This window comes from Myotis yumanensis, unplaced genomic scaffold (assembly GCF_028538775.1).
Source record: "Myotis yumanensis isolate MYYU_CA2020_CCGP unplaced genomic scaffold, mMyoYum1.0.hap1 SCAF_391, whole genome shotgun sequence".
Taxonomy (NCBI): Eukaryota; Metazoa; Chordata; class Mammalia; order Chiroptera; family Vespertilionidae; genus Myotis; species Myotis yumanensis.
The window spans coordinates 1-19,371 of NW_027224142.1; the positions used below are offsets into that span (position 1 = coordinate 1).

The 19,371-nt window shown below is 42.6% G+C and overlaps 1 protein-coding gene across 1 annotated transcript; it reads right to left on the reverse strand.

Moving 5' to 3' along the window:
• Positions 1-374: 374 nt before the first annotated feature.
• Positions 375-16,834, reverse strand: SRPX (sushi repeat containing protein X-linked; the record flags this gene model as incomplete). Its single annotated transcript, XM_070403006.1, has 5 exons — positions 375-893; positions 4,961-5,082; positions 8,901-9,034; positions 14,795-14,974; positions 16,713-16,834. Coding segments are annotated over 5 exons (742 nt in total), but the record flags the coding sequence as incomplete, so codon positions are not given.
• Positions 16,835-19,371: the final 2,537 nt, after the last annotated feature.

Below are 19,371 nucleotides of genomic sequence, written 5' to 3' on the forward strand. Positions count from 1 at the left end.
GACACAGGGGGTGCTAGAGCAGGTGGAGGTATGTTTTCACTTGTGGCTTTGGGTTTACCCAGGGCCTGTTAGGGGAACCCTTGAGTGGGAAGGGGGTTCTCAGAGGTCAATGAGCAGATCTGTTGCTGAAATCCTGGGGCAGACAGCAGGAAAGGCATTCCTTTGCTCTCTTTGTCTGCCTTCTTCCTTTCCATCCCTCCAGTTAGAGAGGCCTCTCTTTAGAAATCTGGGTGTTGCTGAAGAGCAAGGGGGACATTCAGCTGCAAAGTGGCCTGGCAAACTTTCAGGCCTAAAACCATTGACCACACTAAGTATGGCTGGTGCACTTGAAAAATAAAATGAGTTTTAACAAATTTGCTCCAAAATATTTTATTAGTAAAAATTTTACATAAAAAATGATGAAAGAAAAGTTACCAATCACACTGAATAACATATTAAAAGCATGTGTACAATTGTGCTTTCTAAAATTAACCAGCCCATCATGGAGTAAAGAAAGTTGGAAATAGTAAATAGAGTCTTATCTTTTCTTGGAAAATGTCAAAGTACAGAAAGCATCGTGCTAATTTTTAAATGCAAAAAAGGTCATAATAAAATAGAATTTTAAAATTACAAATAAAAATCTGTACATCAAGGATATGTTTAAAGACTTTCTGGGTGATTAGCACTATGTAGAAAAAGAAGAGGTACTACACAGAAAGGAAGCATCACATCAGATGTTGCACGTCTGGCCCATTTCCGCTTGCAGGGCCATCTCCTCTTTCCTCAGTGGGAATGTGTCAATCAGGTTGAAGAGGGCCACAGGGGTCACCAGGGAGACATAACGCTCTTTGTCCATGCCATGCTTATCAACCAGCACCATGCTGAAGGAGTAGAGCGGGATTCGCAGCAACAGCCTAGGGCAGAAAAAGAAAAGAATATGTCAAGCCCTAGCCATTAGTTTCAGTGGATAGAGTGTAGGTCTTCAGACTGACAGGTCCCAGGTTTGATTCCTGGTCAGGGCATGTGCCCTGGTTGTGTGATCAATCCCTAGTAGAGGGCGTGCAGGAGGCAGCCAATCCATGATTCTGTCTCCTCATTGATGTTTCTATCTCTCCCTTTCCCTTCCTCTCTGAAATCAATAAAAATAATTTCTTTTTTTTTTTAGAGAAGAATATGTCAAGCCCTAGCCAGTTTGATTAGACTGTTGGCCTGTGGACTGACGGGTCCCAGGTTCTGGTCAAGTGCACATGGCCAGGTTGCAGGCTTGATCCCTACTGTGCAGCACGCAGGAGGCAGCCAATCCATGATTCTTTCTCATCATTGATGTTTCTATCTCTCCCTCTCCCTTCCTCTCTGAAATCAATCTAGCTAATCTACACTAATAAAAGAGAAACATGGTAATTAGCGTACGACCGCTACCCTTTTCATTGGCTAATCAGTGAGTATATGCAAATTAACTGTCAGCCAAGATGGCGGCCGGCAGCCAGGCAGCTGGAAGCGAACATGAGGCTTGCTTGCTGCAGACTCCAACGTTCCCCACCTCACTTGCCGGCCTCTGAGCTACAACTCTAAGCAACTATGTACTATGTTGCAAATAAGAAGATAAACAAAACTCCAGAAACCAGCTGGACTGAAAGCCAGGCGGACCGAAACTTTGTATCAATGTTTTCAGCAGCGAGGCCTCAGAGCTAAAGCTGGCCAAGAATAAAAAAAAAAAAAGAAAACAAGGAGAGGTTGGAAGCTTCAGTCACTCGCTTCAGGAAAACAGCCCTCAGCCCCTCACCCAGACTGGCCAGGCACACCAGTGGGGACCCCCACCCTGATCCAGGACACCCTTCAGGGCAAACCAGCCAGCCCCTACCCATGCACCAGGCCTCTATCCTATATAGTGAAAGGGTAATATGCCTCCTGGCACCGGGATCAGAGTGACAGGGGGCAACGCCCAAACCCCCTGATCGCCCTGCGACTCTGTGTGTGACAGGGGGCGGGGCCACAACCCCCCAATCGGCCCTACCCTGAGTGTGACTGGGGTGGCATCACAACCTCCCAATCCGCCTTGATCTGTGCATGACAGGGGGCAGCACCCCAACTCTCCAATCAGCCCTGCTCTGAGCCCGACCAGGGGCTACACCTAGGGATTGGGCCTGCCCTCTGCCACCCAGGAGCAGGCCTAAGCCAGCAGGTCGCTATCTCCTGAGGGGTCCCAGACTTCGAGAGGGCACAGGCCAGGCTGAGGGACGCCCCCCCCCCCCCCCCCCCCAGTGCATAAATTTTTTTGCACCGGGCCTCTAGTAATAAGATAATATGCAAACTGGTCAGGACGCTGTCACCTAACGACTGATCAGCAGGCTACATCCCTACCCCCTGAGCTGGCCCAGAGACATGAGGCTCATATCCCTGCCCCTGGCAATGGGCCTGGGACTTGAGGCTTGAGTCCCCACCACCTCTAATTAATTCCCTTTTAATGTACATGAATTTTGTGCACCGGGCCACTATTAAAAATATATTTGAACAAAAAAAAAAGAGAGAGAGAGAGAGAAGGATATGTCAAACCTGACTCCCAAGGGTTCTGGTGGATCAACCAGAGCCCTATAGTCATACTGTGTGCACAGAAAAGCTTCATACCACAAAAGACATGGAATCTTGTTAGAAATGGAGAATCCCAATCTCAAAGGGAAGGTGGGGGAGGGTGGGTGAAATCAACCAACAACCTTGTATGCATATATGCATATCCCATGGACACAGACAATGGGGCAGTGAGATGGGGCAGGCTGGAGGGGGTCAATGGGGGGAAAAAGAGGATATATGTAATACTTTCAAAAGTAAAGAATTATTTTAAAAATTATTTCCTGAAGTGATGTTTATAAAGTAATATAAGTAGACATGTAAGAGCATCTGACAGACCCTAGTTTGAATCCTGATGGTTGTTTTTGTGGCCCAAAATAGTATTTATCAAGAATCTGCTCTATGCAAACAATAACTTTTTAAAAAGCATTTTCATAGAAATGGAGACAAGTCCTTCCCCAGTATCGTATGTGGGAATTCCTCCCTCACCCCATTTTTGGGGAATGGGGGGCATTATTTGCTGGTGTGGACAGAAGGGTTGAATTATGGTTTTAAACACCTTAGCCTATAAGCCTGAATCTCGAAATCAGATACTACTACCTCCTTTCCTAGGTCTGTTGTAAGGATTAAATGAAATGGAGTGTGTAAAATGATGAAGACTGTGCTGGAAGCATTATAATAATTTAATAAATGGTTAGCTTTGTTTTGAAGAAAAAAAAAAAGAAAGAAAGAAATGGACAATCCCACACTCCCCACCCAAGCCTACTGAATTAGGTAGAATCTGCATTATTAGCAAGATCCGCAGATGACAGACATGCCCATAGAAGGTTGAATAGCACTGCGTTAGATTATAATGGGCAAGAAGTCAGTAGGCCTGCAATGGTGCCATGTACCAATTGTTGCTACAAGTCATGTACAACAAACCTAACAGATATTTTGCATTAAGTTGGAGTCAATCCAACTTGGCTTATTAGGTTTGCACAACCACATAGGCACTAGATCTAGGTCAGTGGTTATCAACAGGGGACATTTGGCTATGTCTGGACATATTTTTGGTTGTCACAATGGGGTATAGGCCAGGGATGCTGCTTAACATCCTCTAATGCACAGGACACCTGCCAAAAATGACTATCCAGAGCCAAATGGCAATAGTGCAAGGTTGAGCCCTAACTGGTTTCGCTCAATGGATAGAGCGTCGGCCTGCGGACTGAAAGGTCCCAGGTTCGATTTCAGTCAAGGGCATGTACCTTGGTTGCAGGCACATCCCCAGTAGGGAGTGTGCAGGAGGCAGCTGATCGATGTTTCTCTCTCATCGATGTTCCTAACTCTCTATCCTTCTCCCTTCCTCTCTATAAAAAATCAATAAAATATATTTTAAAAAAATAGTACAAGGTTGAAAAAGCCTGGACTAGGTGAAGCTGATTGAAGTACATTTCTAAACTTTGAAATTCTGGTCCGTTCTGTAGCCAGTACAAGATAGCACAATCAGAGGGGATTGAATTTGGTTCATTATAATTTGTACCTCAAATGATTCCCAAAAAATTTTGAAACAGTTTCAAAAGTCCAATTGTTTTTGGACCCTACCTCACTAGAATTAAAACTGCAAGAAAATATGATTTTTATTTCACTACAAACATGTTTAGATGAAGAAAGCCAAAGAAAGCAAACAATGTAGCCCTACCCAGTTTGGCCCAGTGGATAGGGTGTTGGGCCTATGGACGAAAGGGTCCTGGATTTGATTCCGGTAAAGGGCATGTATCTTGGTTAGTCTCCTCCCCATCCTGGGCCCCTAGTCGGAGCTCATGTGGGAAGCAACCAATTGATGAGTTTCTCTCACACTGATGTTTCTCTCTCTTTCCCCCTCTCTTACACTTTCCATAAAAAGCAATGGAAAAGTATCCTTGCCTGAGGATAAACAAAAACAAAAAACAAAGAAGAAAAGAAGAAGAAGGAGAAGAAGAAGAAGAAGAAGAAGAAGAAGAAGAAGAAGAAGAAGGCAATGCATAAGCTGAGCCCAGTGAAAAAAATGAGCTTACTCAATCTCTTTTCCAGATTTTGTTTTTTTAGTTTAGAAATTGTTTGTGAGATAGAATACATACTGCCATCTGGATTTAAAATAAAATAAAAATTTTTACACATCTTTAAGAAGAGAAGTATCCAGTTTTTTGGTGGGGTTTGGCGGGGGAGGGAGAAATCTTTTGGGCAGGCTCTCCTCTACCCATCCTACTCCCACCAAGTGGGGAAAAAAGAACAAAGACAAAGCAAAAACACTTGTTTGGAGGGTGAAAGAAGAGAAAAAAGCAATTACACAATGAAGGTTACCTGGAATCAAGACTGAATAGTAAGAAACCAGGGAACCCGATCAGAAAAATGTACATTTGTAGGGAGAACATTTCAGAACAGGACATCCCCCTACCTGAGCTGCAGAGCTAGGGCTGGAGGCATAATTTTCGCTCCTATCCTGCCAATGAGGGCCGGGAACACGCCTACCAGCTCTACCACAGTGATATGTCGAAGATCCAGGCTGCACTGTGCTTGCTGGAAAAGAAAAAAACAAGTAGGGAAGGTGTGAGCATGGCTGAAGAAAGAGACTTCCATGTCAAACCATAGATTAAAGGAAACAGAATTGGTCTGGATTTTTCTTTTAAATATATTTTTATTGATTTCAAAGAGGAAGGGAGAGGGAGAGAGAAACATTAATGATGACAGAGAATCATGGACCGACTCCTACTACACGCCCCCTACTGGGGATCGAGCCCACAAACCAGGCATGTGCCCTTAACTGGAATTGAACCTGGGACCCTTTAGTCCGCAGGACGACACTCTATCCACTGAGCCACATTAGCTAGAGAAGTTTTTGGAAGTTTATTTGCCCACTCCACACTGTCCTGAAAACAATTGAAAACTGGGGTGAAACCAGTGGCTGGAAAACCTTAACACCTTCTAGAGGAATCATTCAGAATGGCCTTGGCAATAGAATTTTGAAAATCTAAGCAAAATTGCAGTCTCCGTCTTTCCAGATGAGGTAAGATTTTACAGGAGCCAAATTTCCTAGAAAGTGTCCAAGAATACCTCCAGAGGATTCTAAATTTGTCTTTGCAAAGAGAGAAAATGTTTTCCAGAGTCCCTCTACCTGACCTTGTGTCTACCCTATGCACCCCTTGCTGAGTCCCCACAACCCAGCATGCCAGGGAAACAAGGATAAAATGTTTCAGTTCTCTGAGCTGGCCTTTGGCAAGAGGCACAGGAACATGGCCCATTCAGTCCCGTGCCAGGAGGTCTCTCATCAGTAGCAGCAATGGCCATGGGGAACACAAAGTACATAATGGGGGGAAAATATGAACCTCCTGAATTATTAGAACACTATTAAAATTTATTTTATTGATTTCTGAGAGGAAGGGAGAAGGATCTAGAGATAGAAATATCCATGATGGGAGAGAATCATGGATCAGCTGTTTCTTTCACGTCACCCCACTGGGGATCGAGGCCAAAATCCGGGCATGTGCTCTTGACCGGAATCAAACCCAGGACCCTTCAATCCACAGGCTGACTATTCACTGAGCAAAACTGGCTAATGCAGAACACCATTTTTTAAATGACAATTCCACTGAAACAACCCTATATTGTATGACAGAATTGGTAAAACAAACAAACAAAAAAACACTAAAGAAAGATAAAAATATACTTTTTTATTATTCTAACTGAAACATGTAAGTTGATCAAACCTTCCCTTGAAGGCTCTGGTTTAAATACAAATATAGCCCTAGCTGGTTTGGCTCAGTGGATAGAGTGTCAGCCTGTGGACTGAAGGGTCCTGGGTTTGATTCCTGTCAAGGACACATGCCCAGGTTGTGGGCTCCATTCCCAGTAGGGGGCATGCAGGAGGCAGCTGATCAATGATTCTTTCTCCTCATGGATATTTCTATCTCTCTCTCCCTCTCCCTTCCTCTCTGAAACCAATAAAAGTATATTAAAAAACAAATATAAATATATTGAGTGGTGGGAGGTCACACATAAACACCTAGATGCCAAATATTTAATCCAACCTGTTGATTGGTAATTTTGCTGGTCCCCAAAGTAATGGACTAGACTAGGGCAAGGGTCAGCAGACCTTTCCCACAAAGGTCCAGGGAGCCAATATATTAGGTTCTGCAGAGCCAGATGGCTTCTGTCCTAACCCATTGTGCCACAGTGGTGCACAGACAGCAACAGACAATGCGCAGATGAATGTGTGTGGCTGTGTCCCAATAAAGTTTTACCTACAAAAGTCATAGTTTTCCCACATAGAGGAAAAGGAAGTTGTTTTGGCTTAATCATCTTACCTAATAATAGACAAACATTTAAATTGACCATATGTTTGCTATGCTAACCAGCCAATCAGGAGAGTATGCAAATTAACCTAACAAAGATGGCGGTTAATTTGCATACGTAGGCTCCAAGCGGTGGAGCGAAGACTGACGGCTGGGGGGCCTGAGCAGTGAAAGCCTCACAGCCCCAGGGGCCGGCGGAGCAGCAAAAGCCTCATGGCCCCGGGGCCAGTGGAGCAGCAAAAGCCTCATGGAGCCGGCTCCGGCTGGAGCCCGGCCAGAGCAAAGGTCTAGGTGCCAGTTGCCAGAGTAAAACCGGTGCCAGCAGCCAGGGGAAAGGAAGGCCTATTGCACAAATCTCTTCGTGCAACAGGCCTCTAGTTTTTCTATATAACGGAAGAGGTCAGGAAACATATGATCATGGAATATAGACTGGAAGGCCAATTTCTCACATACTGCAGTGGTGTGAGCTTGTGTTACCTGAACAGCAAGTCCCATAATTGGGACAAGGGAATATGAGGATGGAGGTAAGGTGTCAGGATTGGAGCTAAAGACAGCATGAATTGGGTTCCTATTTAAGGAACCTGAGAAAAAGATTTAAATATTTTTTTTTACTAGAGGCCCAGTGCACAAAATTCGTGCATGGGTAGGGTTCCTAGGCCTAGCCAGTGATCAGGGCCGATCAAGTTCCCCACCTCCCCGCCTCCTCCTTCCCTTGCTCCACCACTGGTCACCCGCCATGTTCCACACTGCCCCCTGGTGGCCCACACACGTCATAGCGAGCGATCAAACTCACGGTTGAACTCTTGAGGGGACAATTTGCATATTATGATCGGGTTTGTGCTGGGAAGGAGTCCATGTTAATCAGGTGATGTTCCAGAACCAGAAAGGAATAGTGATAACTCTAATGTACCAGTGCCTGAAGCTCAAGGTAAACGGATTAAGCATTGAAACTGGCCTTTACTTTTTTTATACTATATGATCTCATTTATATATGGAACCTATAAAAGTCAAATTCATAGAAACATAGACTGGAATGGTGGGTACCAGGGGCACGGGTATAGGGGAAATGGGGAGATGTTGGTCACAAACTTCCAGTTTTAAAATGAATAACTTATGGGGATCTAATGTAAAGCATGGTCATTTTAATTAATAGAACTGTTCAATGTATTTCAAAGTTGCTAAGAGAGTAGGTCTTAAATATTCTTACCATCACAAAAAAAAATGGCAGTTATGTGACGTGATGAAGATGTTAGCTAACATGTGGTGGTAAATCATTTTGTAATATACAAATGTATCAAATCAAGACATTGTACACTTTAAACTTACACAATGTCAATTATATCTCAACTAGAGGCCCAGTGCACAAAATTCGTGCACTTGGGGGGGGGAATGTGTCCCTCAGCCCAGCCTGTACCTTTCCATTCTTGGACCCCTCGAGGGATGTCCAACTGAAATCAGGCCTAAACAGGCAGTCAGACATCCCTCTAACAATCCAGGACTGCTGGCTCCCAACTGCTTGCCTGTCTGCCAGCCTAATCACCCCCTAACCACTCCCCTGCCAGCCTGATCAATGCCTAACTGCTCCCCTGCTGGCCTGATTGCCCTTAACTGCCCTCCCCTGCCAGCCTGGTCAGCCCTAACTGTTCTCCCCTGCAGGCCTGCACCCCCCCCAAATCCCCTCTCCTGTTGGCCTGCACCCCCCAACTCCCCTCTCTTGTTGGCCTGGTTGCCCCCAACTGCCCTCCGCTGCAGGCCTGGTTCCCCCCCCCCCCCCAACTGCCCTCCCCTGCCAGCCATCTTGTGGTGGTCATCTTGTGTCCACATGGGGGCGGCCATCTTGTGTGTTGGAGTGATAGTTAATTTGCATATTACCTCTTTATTAGATAAGATAAAGCTAGGGCACATTTTTTTAAAAAATTCTTGCTCTTTCCTTTCCTTCTCTTCCTGTTAGAGTTAAATATCTTGCTGGCCTCTATTTTTAAGTAAATAACTGGGTCCTTCCTTCCTATTAGAGGTCCCTTCCTTGTCTTTGCCCCAGGAACTCACCTGTAGCATTCCCAGCTGCAGCCTGTAGAGCAGGTTTCGGGCTGTGGGTGTAGACACAATGAGGATTCTCCTTTTCTCATAAAACTGATCCAGAAGTGCTGCAGCTGTTCTGACGCCCACATTGATATTCATAGCTGTGATTAGAAAAGGCCAGATCAGTGGGACATGGTCTACTTATTCTTGTATGCATATATTCATGGCCCATAGTCACAGACAATGGGGTGGTGAGGGCCTGCGGGGGGAAGGAGGGAGGCTGGAGAGGGTCAATGGGGGAAAAGGAGGACATATGTAATACTTTCAACAGTAAGGAATTATTTTAAAAATAATAAATGAATAAATTTTATAGGACTCCCCAGATTGCTCATCCAGAGGTGAGACCCAGTAGCTTTCACCTCATTAAATTTAGACTCCTGCCTAAATAAAAAGCAGGAGAAACAACTTGATTTCCTTTTTTAAAAAACATTTTTATTGAATTTACTGGGGTGACATTGGTTAATAGAATGACATAGGTTTCAGGTGTACAATTCTATACTACATCTTCTATATGTTGTATTGTGTGTTCACCACCCCAAGTCTTGACTTCCTTTTCAGAGAATCTTAGTGTCCTCGAGCCTGTCACAACTTAAAAAAAAAAGAGAGAAAAAAATGGTCTATTCGTTCTGGCTCCACCTAGCCTATGATGACACACAGAACCATATGTGTAAGAGATGGGCCCTGAGATAAAGATTCAGTTGCAAGCAGTTATTCACTGGGTGGTCTCAAGAAGCCACTCTCAAGAGTAGGGAAGTATATTAGTTTCCTCTTTTTTTGAGTTTTGTATAAAGTTTACTTACCTTATTTAGATAGATTGTTTTATCAAGACTTACAAGTGAACTAGAATTATTTCTGGTTATAATTTACCAAAAAGTACATGAGAGTTACTTTCTGCCATGAAGAAAATGTATTTCAAGTGAGAAAGAAAATAGGGAGGCAACTTTGGGGGCTTACAGCCTAGTTCAGTATCTAGTTAAACAGTACTCTTACAAGCCCCATTCTAACTGACTACAAACCAACCCCGAGGGGCCTGCTGCAAAAATATATATATACATATATAAAAACCCTGCGTGCAACATCACGACCTGAGGCATGACCAACCGGAAGGAAGTCAGTCCTGCAGGGGTTGTCTTGGAAACAGCTGCACCCTCCCCCAAGCTGTTTCCCAGAGCTGTTTCCAGTAAGGGCGAGGTTTGAGGCAGGAACCCACCCTCAGAGCGTGGAGGCATATCTTTATCAAGTGTGCCGCATCAGCACGGCCAAGGGTGAACCTGAGTGAGGACAACTGAAAGGCTTAGAAAAGACAGACAAGAGAATAAAAGCCAGGTCTCGGTGGGACACTGCTTCTCTGAGAGACAGTGACCATGCCCACAGCCATGCCTTTATTTTATAGCAGATGCCATGAGGCAAAGTAAGGGCGTGACCAAAATGTTTACAACATTCTCCTGGGTTTCAATCCTACTCAACTACATGCATCTGAACTCTATCAAGCCTACATCACTCAGGCATGTGGGGCCATGTGTTTGGACCATAAGTTCAAGCTTACAACTATAGCTGTTGGCTATCATTGTGCTGGGAATGAAAGGACTGTGCCCTCTCATCACTCCAAGGCTTGAACTTGTCCAAAACACTGTAGTGGCTGCCCACAATAAAGTTTTAATACATTGTATTAGAGGTTGTGGTGGTACTGTTTTACCCACAGCGTCTACAGCAGTGGTTCTCAACCTGTGGTCGTGACCCTTTTGGTGGTCGAACAACCCTTTCACAGGGGTCGCCTAAGACCATCCTGCATATCAGATATTTACATTACGATTCATAACAGTAGCAACATTACAGTTATGAAGTAGCAATGAAAATAATTTTGTGGTTGGGTCACAACATGAGGAACTATATTTAAAGGGCCAGAAGGTTGAGAACCACTGGTTTACAGGAATTGCTGCAAATTTACTTCTCAGTGGAAGAACCTTTCATTCCCAATATAAATGACCAATTCCATTAAATGAAACTTCAATTTCTAGACTTGATATAAACAGTGAAGTTGCTAAAACTATTAAAAAGGCCCAACTACTCATTATTAATGAATGCATCATGGCATCCAATCATGCTATAAATGCTATAGACAGATTACTAAGAGAAATTATGAATTTGAATGTTGTATTTGGTGGGAAAGTTCTCCTTCTTGGAGGGGATTTTCTACAATGTCTCAGTATTGTACCACATGCTATGGGATCGGCCATAGTCCAAATGAGTTTAAAGTACTGTAATGTTTGGGGATGTTTCAGAAAGTTATCTCTTAAAACAAATATGAGATCAGAGGACTCTGCTTATAGTGAATAGTTAGTAAAACTTGGAGATGGCAAACTTGATAGCAGTTTTCATTTAGGAATGGATATTATTGAAATCCCCTATGAAATGATTTGTAATGGATCTATTATTGAAGCTACCTTTGGAAATAGTATATCTATAGATAATATTAAAAATATATCTATGCCAAAACCGGTTTGGCTCAGTGGATAGAGCATCGGCCTGCGGACTGAAAGGTCCCAGGTTCGATTCCGGTCAAGGGCATGTACCTGGGTTGCGAGCACATTCCCAGTAGGAGATGTGCAGGAGGCAGCTGATCGATGTTTCTCTCTCATCGATGTTTCTAACTCTCTATCTCTCTCCCTTCTTCTCTGTAAAAAATCAATAAAATATATTAAAAATATATATCTAAACATGCAATTCTTTGTCCAAAAAATGAGCATGTTCAAAAATTAAATGAAGAAAATTTGGATGTACTCGATGGAGATTTTCACACATATTCGAGTGATGATTCCATTGATTCCACAGATGATGCTGAAAAGGAAAATTTCCCCATCGAATTTCTTAATAGTATTACTCCTTTGGGAATGCTGTGTCATAAATTAAAATTGAAAGTGGTGCAATCATCATGCTATTGAGAAATCTTAATAGTACATGGGGTCTTTGTAATAGTACCAGATTTATTATCAAAAGATTATGACCTAACATTATCGAAGCTGAAGTATTAACAGGATCTGCAGAGGGAGAGATTGTTCTGATTCCAAGAATTGATTTGTCCTCGTCTGACACTGGCCTCCCATTTAAATGAATTTGACGATGGTTTCCCGTGATGCCAGCATTTGCGATGATTATTAATAAATCACAAGGACAAACTCTAGACAGGGTAGGAATATTCCTACCTTAACTCGTTTTCTCACATGCTTAATTATATGTTGCTTTCTCTCAAGTTTGAAGAGCATGTGACATTACAGTTAAAGTTCTAAATACTTCATCACAAGGGAAATTAGTCAAGCACTCTGAAAGTGTTTTTCCTCTTAATGTGGTGTACAGGGAGATATGAGAATAAGTTGAATCACTTTATCGGTCATTGTTTGCATCACTGTTGTTTTTATATCATGTTTTTGTTGTTTTCATATCATGTTTTTGTCTTTTTTATATCATGCCTCTGTTGCTGTTATATCCTTTTGTTACTGTTTATTTATTAATAAATTTATATATTATTTTCATATACATTTTACTAATTTCCTTTCATCTCTCACACTTTTATTATAGAGAAAGGGCAAATAGCAATATTAAAATATTTCTGCTAATTAATTCCCTTTTAATGTGCATGAATTTCGTGCACTGGTCTACTAATATATATATATACTCAAAACCTTCCCCTATAGGCAGTTCAGGCTTTGGATCAGAATCCCCTGGACTAGCAACGCTGCATAATAAAGGTTTTCTTTCCTGATTCCTCTGAGTGCTGACTGATCGTTCTCCTGGGCCATTTGAAGAATTGCTGCCACAGCACAAGGAAGTTTGGAAACACTAAAAATTATTTCAAACACTTAGAACTTGGACAGTAAGATCTAAAATATAATGAAAGTTGGTGTTTTGGTCATTATTTATGACTTAAAAAATTTTTTTGGAAACACCTTATTATTCCAAACTCCTTATTATTCAATTTTATTTAACTGGTGAGTTCCTCTAACAATTTATATTCCATGTGTATATTAAATCCTTGTGAAAATCTATTCATTGGTGTTGTGTTACACAAATGGCCCACGAATAGAACATTGTTTTGAATCTTGTAAATATTAGTCCTAGTAGAACTGTAAGATGCAGGGCAACAAAAACATGGATATTTGAAGAAGATTACAAGTGTAATATTCTTTCCCCTTTGGGGCCTTGGTTGAGCTCTAAGCTATATTAGTTTCCTTTTACTGCTATGACAAATCACTAGGAACTCAGTGGCTTAACACACACCAATCTATTCTCACACAGTCCTGACCATCAGAAGTGTGAAATGGGTTTCCCTGGCCTGGAGTCAAGGTGTTGGCAGAACAACCCCCAGATTTTTTAAATATATATTTGTATTGATTTCAGAGAGGAAGGGATAGGGAGAGATAGAAACATCCATGATGAAAGAGAATCATGGATCAGCTGCCTCCTGCACCCTCCCCGCCCCCCACTGGGGATCGAGCCCACAACCCGGGCATATGCCCTGACTGGGAATCGAACCGTGACCTCCTGGTTCATAGGTTGACACTCAACCTCTGAGCCACACCAGCCGGGCTGTGTCCACCATCATGTTCTCTGGCTCTGACAGCAGTTCTGCCTCCTTCTTCTAAAAACCCTAGTGATGACGTTGGGCCACCCTGGAGAATTCAGTATACTCGGCCCACCTCAAAATCCTTAACTAACATAAAGACACATGCAACAACCCTTTGGCTATGTCAGGGAACCTATTCACAGGTTCTGGGGATTATCTGTGGACATGGGGAAAAGGGGTGGGAGAGAGTCATTATTCTCTCCACTTCAGGACATGAAATGGGAAAGGAAAGAGGTAAGTTCTTTTTCTCTTTTTCTTTCTTTCTTTTCTTCTTTCTTTCTTTCTTTCTTTCTTTCTTTTTCTTTCTTTCTTTTTCTTTCTTTCTTCTTTCTTTCTTTCTTTCTTTCTTTCTTTCTTTTCCTTCCTTCCTTCCTTCCTTCCTTCCTTCCTTCCTTCCTTCCTTCCTTCCTTCCTTCCTTCCTTCCTTCCGCGCTCTCTCTCTCTCTTTTCTTTCTTTCTTTCTTTCTTTCTTTCTTTCTTTCTTTCTTTCTTTCTTTCTTTCTTCTTTTTCTTTCTTCTTTCTTTCTTTCTTTCTTTCTTTCTTTCTTTCTTTCTTTCTTTCTTTCTTCTTTCTTTCTTCTTTCCTTTTTAATCCTCACCCAAAGATATTTTCCCATTGATTTTCACAGAGAGTGGAAGAGAGAGGGAAAGACAGAGAGAAACATCAATGTGAGAGAAACACATTGATTGGTTGCCTTCTGCATGCACTCCAACTAGGGCCTGGGCCAGGGAAGGAGCCTGAAACTGAGGTAAGTGCCCTTGACCAGAATCAAATCCGGAACCCTTCGGTCCACAGATTGACGCTCTATCCACTGAGCCAAACCTGCCAGGGCTGTAACCTGGTTTATTTATATCTTCCCCACCTACCTCAGATATAGCAGTGAAAACATGAAAAGTAACGCATGCTTTATAAATAAAATGCATTTGCCCATCTGGCGCTGGTGTGGCTCAGTGGTTGAACATCCACCTCCATTCCTGGTAGGGGAGTCATGCAGGAGGCAGCCAATCCATGATTCTCTCTCATCATTAATGTTTCTCTCTCTCTCTCTCTCTCTCTCTCCTCTCGCTCTCTCTCCTCTCCCTTCCTCTCTGAAATCAATAAAAATATATTTTAAAAAAAGAGGGATGGCATTTAACCTTTCCAAGCATGTAGAATGAAATCCTTCCTCCCTGTACTTGAATCCAGAAGCAAGGGGTTTTCAGGTTCTGCTGCTGGGGACAGAGAGGGCTGCACACGTACCTGCACATGTGGGCTCTGTGCCAGACCAAGCCAGGTTAGACTGACATACTCGGGCAGGGCTACCCTGAAGCTCATAGCCGCCGATGCAGGAGAACTCGCAGGTGGCTCCATAATTATCCCCGTCGCTGGAGCACTTCATGTAACCATTCTCGGGGGCGTTGAGTTTTCCACAGCGTTTGACTGTAGGAACACAAGCCCAAGTAGGTATCAATGCTAAGCTCCCCTCCACAGAGTAACTAGGGGAAGTGAAATCTCAGATGCCCCAGCTTTGTCATCAGGCTTCTACATCATCATGTGAAATGAGTGAGGGGGCAGGCATGGCTATCTGGCCAGGGGGTGGGCCTTGGAATGGTTATTGTTCATGCCAGCAAGACCATTGAGATCAACTAGTTTAGCCCCGTGTTTTATATGAAGAGGTTGAAAACAGAAGACTACAGAGTAAAGATGGTTTGTAATTAGCCCTAGCCAGTTTGGCTCAGTGGATAGAGCATTAGCCTATGGACTGAAGGGTCCCGGGTTCGATTCTTGTCAAGAGCATATGCCCAGGTTGCAGGCTTGATCCCCAGTGGGGGGACGTGCAGGAGGCAGCTGATCCATGATTCTCTCTCATCATGGATGTTTCTCTCTCTGTCCCTCTCCCTTCCTCTCTGAAATCAATAAAAAATAAATATTAAATAAATATTTTTCCAATTAAAAAATGTGGTTAGTAATTAGCTGCTCAAACCATGAGGCATAAAATAAATTTGAAAAATAATTTTTTCCAGGTAGACCCAAGGTTTTAAGGATACCAAGAACATGGTCCAGTGGCTCAATCTAGAGAGCTTCTTACCTCCCTTCTAGAAGAACTTGAAGGCGGTAGCTGGTCACCCAAGCCCAGGGATGGAAAGGTTATCAAATAATATGTTTCTAGGATAGCCAGAGGTGGGCTCATGTGAGAGTAGCTTATGGCTCTCTCAGACTCCTTAAGTTGTATTGCAGATCAGTGAGCTGGACAAGACACCTTAATCAGCCAATTAGTTAGGAGTCATCTTTATTGCGAGCAGGTTCAGAGCAGATTATCTCTGTCAAATTCTGAACACCCAAAGGAGTAAGCATTCTCTTTTTGCAGACAGCTTGTAACCTTGAGTACATATCATATCTAGCAAACACCTGTCATATCTATACAGACAACTTTGTAACCTTGAGTATCATATCATATCATATCATATCTATACAGACACCAGTAACCTTGGGTACATATCTATATAGACACCTGGCATCAGTATCATCGTATCAGTCCCTTATGTTAGATGGCTTGCTTGCAAGGTTAGACAATTAAGTTTATCTCTTCTATTTATTTAAGCTAAAAAACAAAGTTATTTTACAGTCTAAAAATAACAGAGAATTTCAAAACAGCAGAGAATTCTAAAACAGCAGTTTCAAACAGCAGTTTTCCTTAAGGAAGGATCATTACCATGCTTCAAAGTAAGTGGCCCTGAAACTTATCCAGGTTTATATTGTGAAATTCAGGCATTAAGAAGTGAATCCCAATGTAAGCAACAAAATACACGGATGAATGGAGTGGACCCAGAGACATGGAAGCATGGAACAGAGCACGGAATCTCAGAGGGAAGGCAGGGGAAGGTGGGTGGGTGGGTGGGAGGTAATCAACCAAAGATCTTGTATGCATATACAGCATGGCCCATGCACACAGACAATGGAGTGGTGAGGGCCTGGGGCAGGAGGAAGGGGTGGGCTGGAGGGGGTCAATGGGGAACAAAAGGAGACATATGTAATATTTTCAACAATAAAGAATTATTTTTTAAAAAGAAAAAAAAGTGAATCCAAGCTGGGAAATATCCATATAATAGTGGGTGCTCACAGAGGGTTCCCTTTGCTCTTGTAAAGAGAATGGAAAGCCAATAAGCAATAGTCTTACCTTTTACTTTAACTCGAAATTTGCAAGTGCCCTTGTTCTCCGCTCGGTCATAAACGGTATACTGGATCTTATGGTCTCCTTCTGGAAAATTTGAGCCTGGGGGGAGGCCTTTGAGAATAACACTTAAAGAGGGGAAAAGAACAGAGCAAAAATAATCATTATGGTCCTAGCAACCCTTAGACCATTGTGGGCCTAATGATCATATATAATCATGATAGGCATGTGTTGAGCACCGAGCAGAGGATGCCAGGACACAGAGGGGCAACCATTAGGCCAGTGTGACTAGAACAAATATGGAATAAAGAATATAATTTTTGCCCTAGCTGGTTTGGCTCAATGGATAGAGTGTCGGCCTGCACACTGAGGTGTCCAGGGTTCAATTCTGAAAAAGGGCACATGCCCTGGTTGCTGGATTGATCCCCAGTAGGGGGCGTGCAGGAGGCAGCCAATCCATGATTCTCTCTCATCACGGATGCTTCTAGCTCTCTCTCCCTCTCCCTTCCTTTCTGAAATTAATAAAAATATATTTAAAAAAGATAATGTGCAAAATTAGACTAAAGATAGACTCCGAGATGCAAAAAAAAAAGAATATAATTTTCTAAGCTTTACTTTATTTTAGAAGAGCTGTTTGAGACAAAAAAATGGAAGTCTCCAGCCCTAACCGGTGTGGCTCAGTGGATAGAGCATCAGCCTGCGGACTGAAGGGTCCCAGGTTCGATTCCGGTCAAGGGCATGTACCTTGATTGCAGGCACATCCCCAGGAGGGGGTGTGCAGGAGGCAGCTGATCAATGTTTCTCTCTCATCAATGTTTCTAACTCTCTATTCCCTCTCCTTTCCTCTCTGTAAAAAATCAATAAAATATATTATAAAAAAAATGGAAGTCTCCAATTCCTGGAAAGTTTATATTTAATTTTCTCACTGAATGGTAGAACAAAGGATGGAGGAAGCAGAGAACCCAGGGTCTTAGTCTTCAGAGTATAGTCTAAGTAGTCCTTCGCCAGACAGGCCTGCAGAGGAGACTGGAACTTTCTTTTTCTATCAGGGCCAGTAGAAACCTTTCCATAGCAAAAGTTCAAGTTCATGGTGATTCCTTGGTGATACTACTAATAATGATAAGTATACTAATATTGTTCTTTGTACTTATACAAACCTTATATATGTCAGGCATGGTTCTAGGCATTTCCCACATAGTAGTTTATTTCATCCTCACAACAACCCTATGAGGTATGTATTATTATTGCCACATCCATTTGCAGCAAGTGTTCAGGATCTGAAGAAGAGGCTGAACACAAATGAAAACACTGGACAAGAAATATGAATTTAGAAGGCATGGGGGGCCAGGTAGAAACTTCCCTCTAGTGGAGAAACTCCCAGACTTCTGGGTCATGTCTGCTTTTATTCACTTTGATACACATTTGCCCTTTAGGAATGCATACAGGCATATCAAAGGTAAAGTTTGGTAAAGAGTGAAAGGATTATCATGTTAGGGGATTGCCTTGAGCCATTTGCCAACAGCAGGGCAATATTATGCTGATTCTCAGCCCTGCTGAATATTGCATTAATATGCTAACTACTGTTGGTCTTAGCCTCAGGCATTTATTATCGTTATTATTTTAATATTTTATTTTATTTTTAAAATATATTTTTTTATTGATTTCAGAGAGGAAGAGAGAGGGAGAGATAGAATAACTATGTATGATGTTAGATGGTACTAGATTTATTGGGATGATCACTTTGTAAGTTATATAAATGTCTAATCACTGGGTTGTGCACCTGAAACTATACTGTACTTCAACTCTAAATGAAAAAAAATATTTAAAAAAAAAATTTTTAAAAAACGCACATCAATGATGAGAGAGAATCGTGGATCAGCTGCCTCCTGCAGCCCCCTACTGGGGATTGAGCCTGCAACCTGGGCATGTCCCCTTGACCAGAATTGACCCTTCAGTCTGCAGGCCAGTGCTCTATACACTGAGCCAAACCAGCTAGGGCTCTTTATAGTTCCTAAGAATGATGAAAATGTTTCCTAATAATGGACATGTGAAAGTATCATTGTTACCACTGGGGAGAACCTTATACCTTCAAACCTTGTCTAAGGTGGCTGTTTACAAGGTATGAAGGTAGGGGTCTTGGGAAAATTCCAGAAATCCCACCATGAGAGACACGTCACTTTGGGCCTTAGATGCTTTAAAGTCTCCAATAAGCATGACTGAACTGCACATAAACCTGGAAGCAATTGTACTTCAAATAGGAGTGGCTGCTAACCTCTTGGAGACTATATCTTCTTTGTGATGTGCAAATAACAGTCATGAGGAATAAATCAGGGAACTCACAGGAAGCACTTACTGCAGAGCTTGACACAAGAACCCTCCCTCTTATTAGGGGACTGTATAACAGTAGCGTGCATAAGGTGTGGGGGCCCGGCCAGCATGGCACTGTGGTTGAGCATTGACCTATGAACCAGGAGGTCATGGTTCAATTCCCAGCCAAGGGCACATGCCTGGGTTATGGGCTCCATCCCCAGTGCAGGGCACACAGGAGGCAGCTGATCCATGATTCTCTCTCATCATTGATGTTTCTATCTTTCTCCCCCTCTCCCTTCCTCTGAAATAAATAAAAATATATATTTTTAAAAAAGAAATATATTTTTTTTAAAAG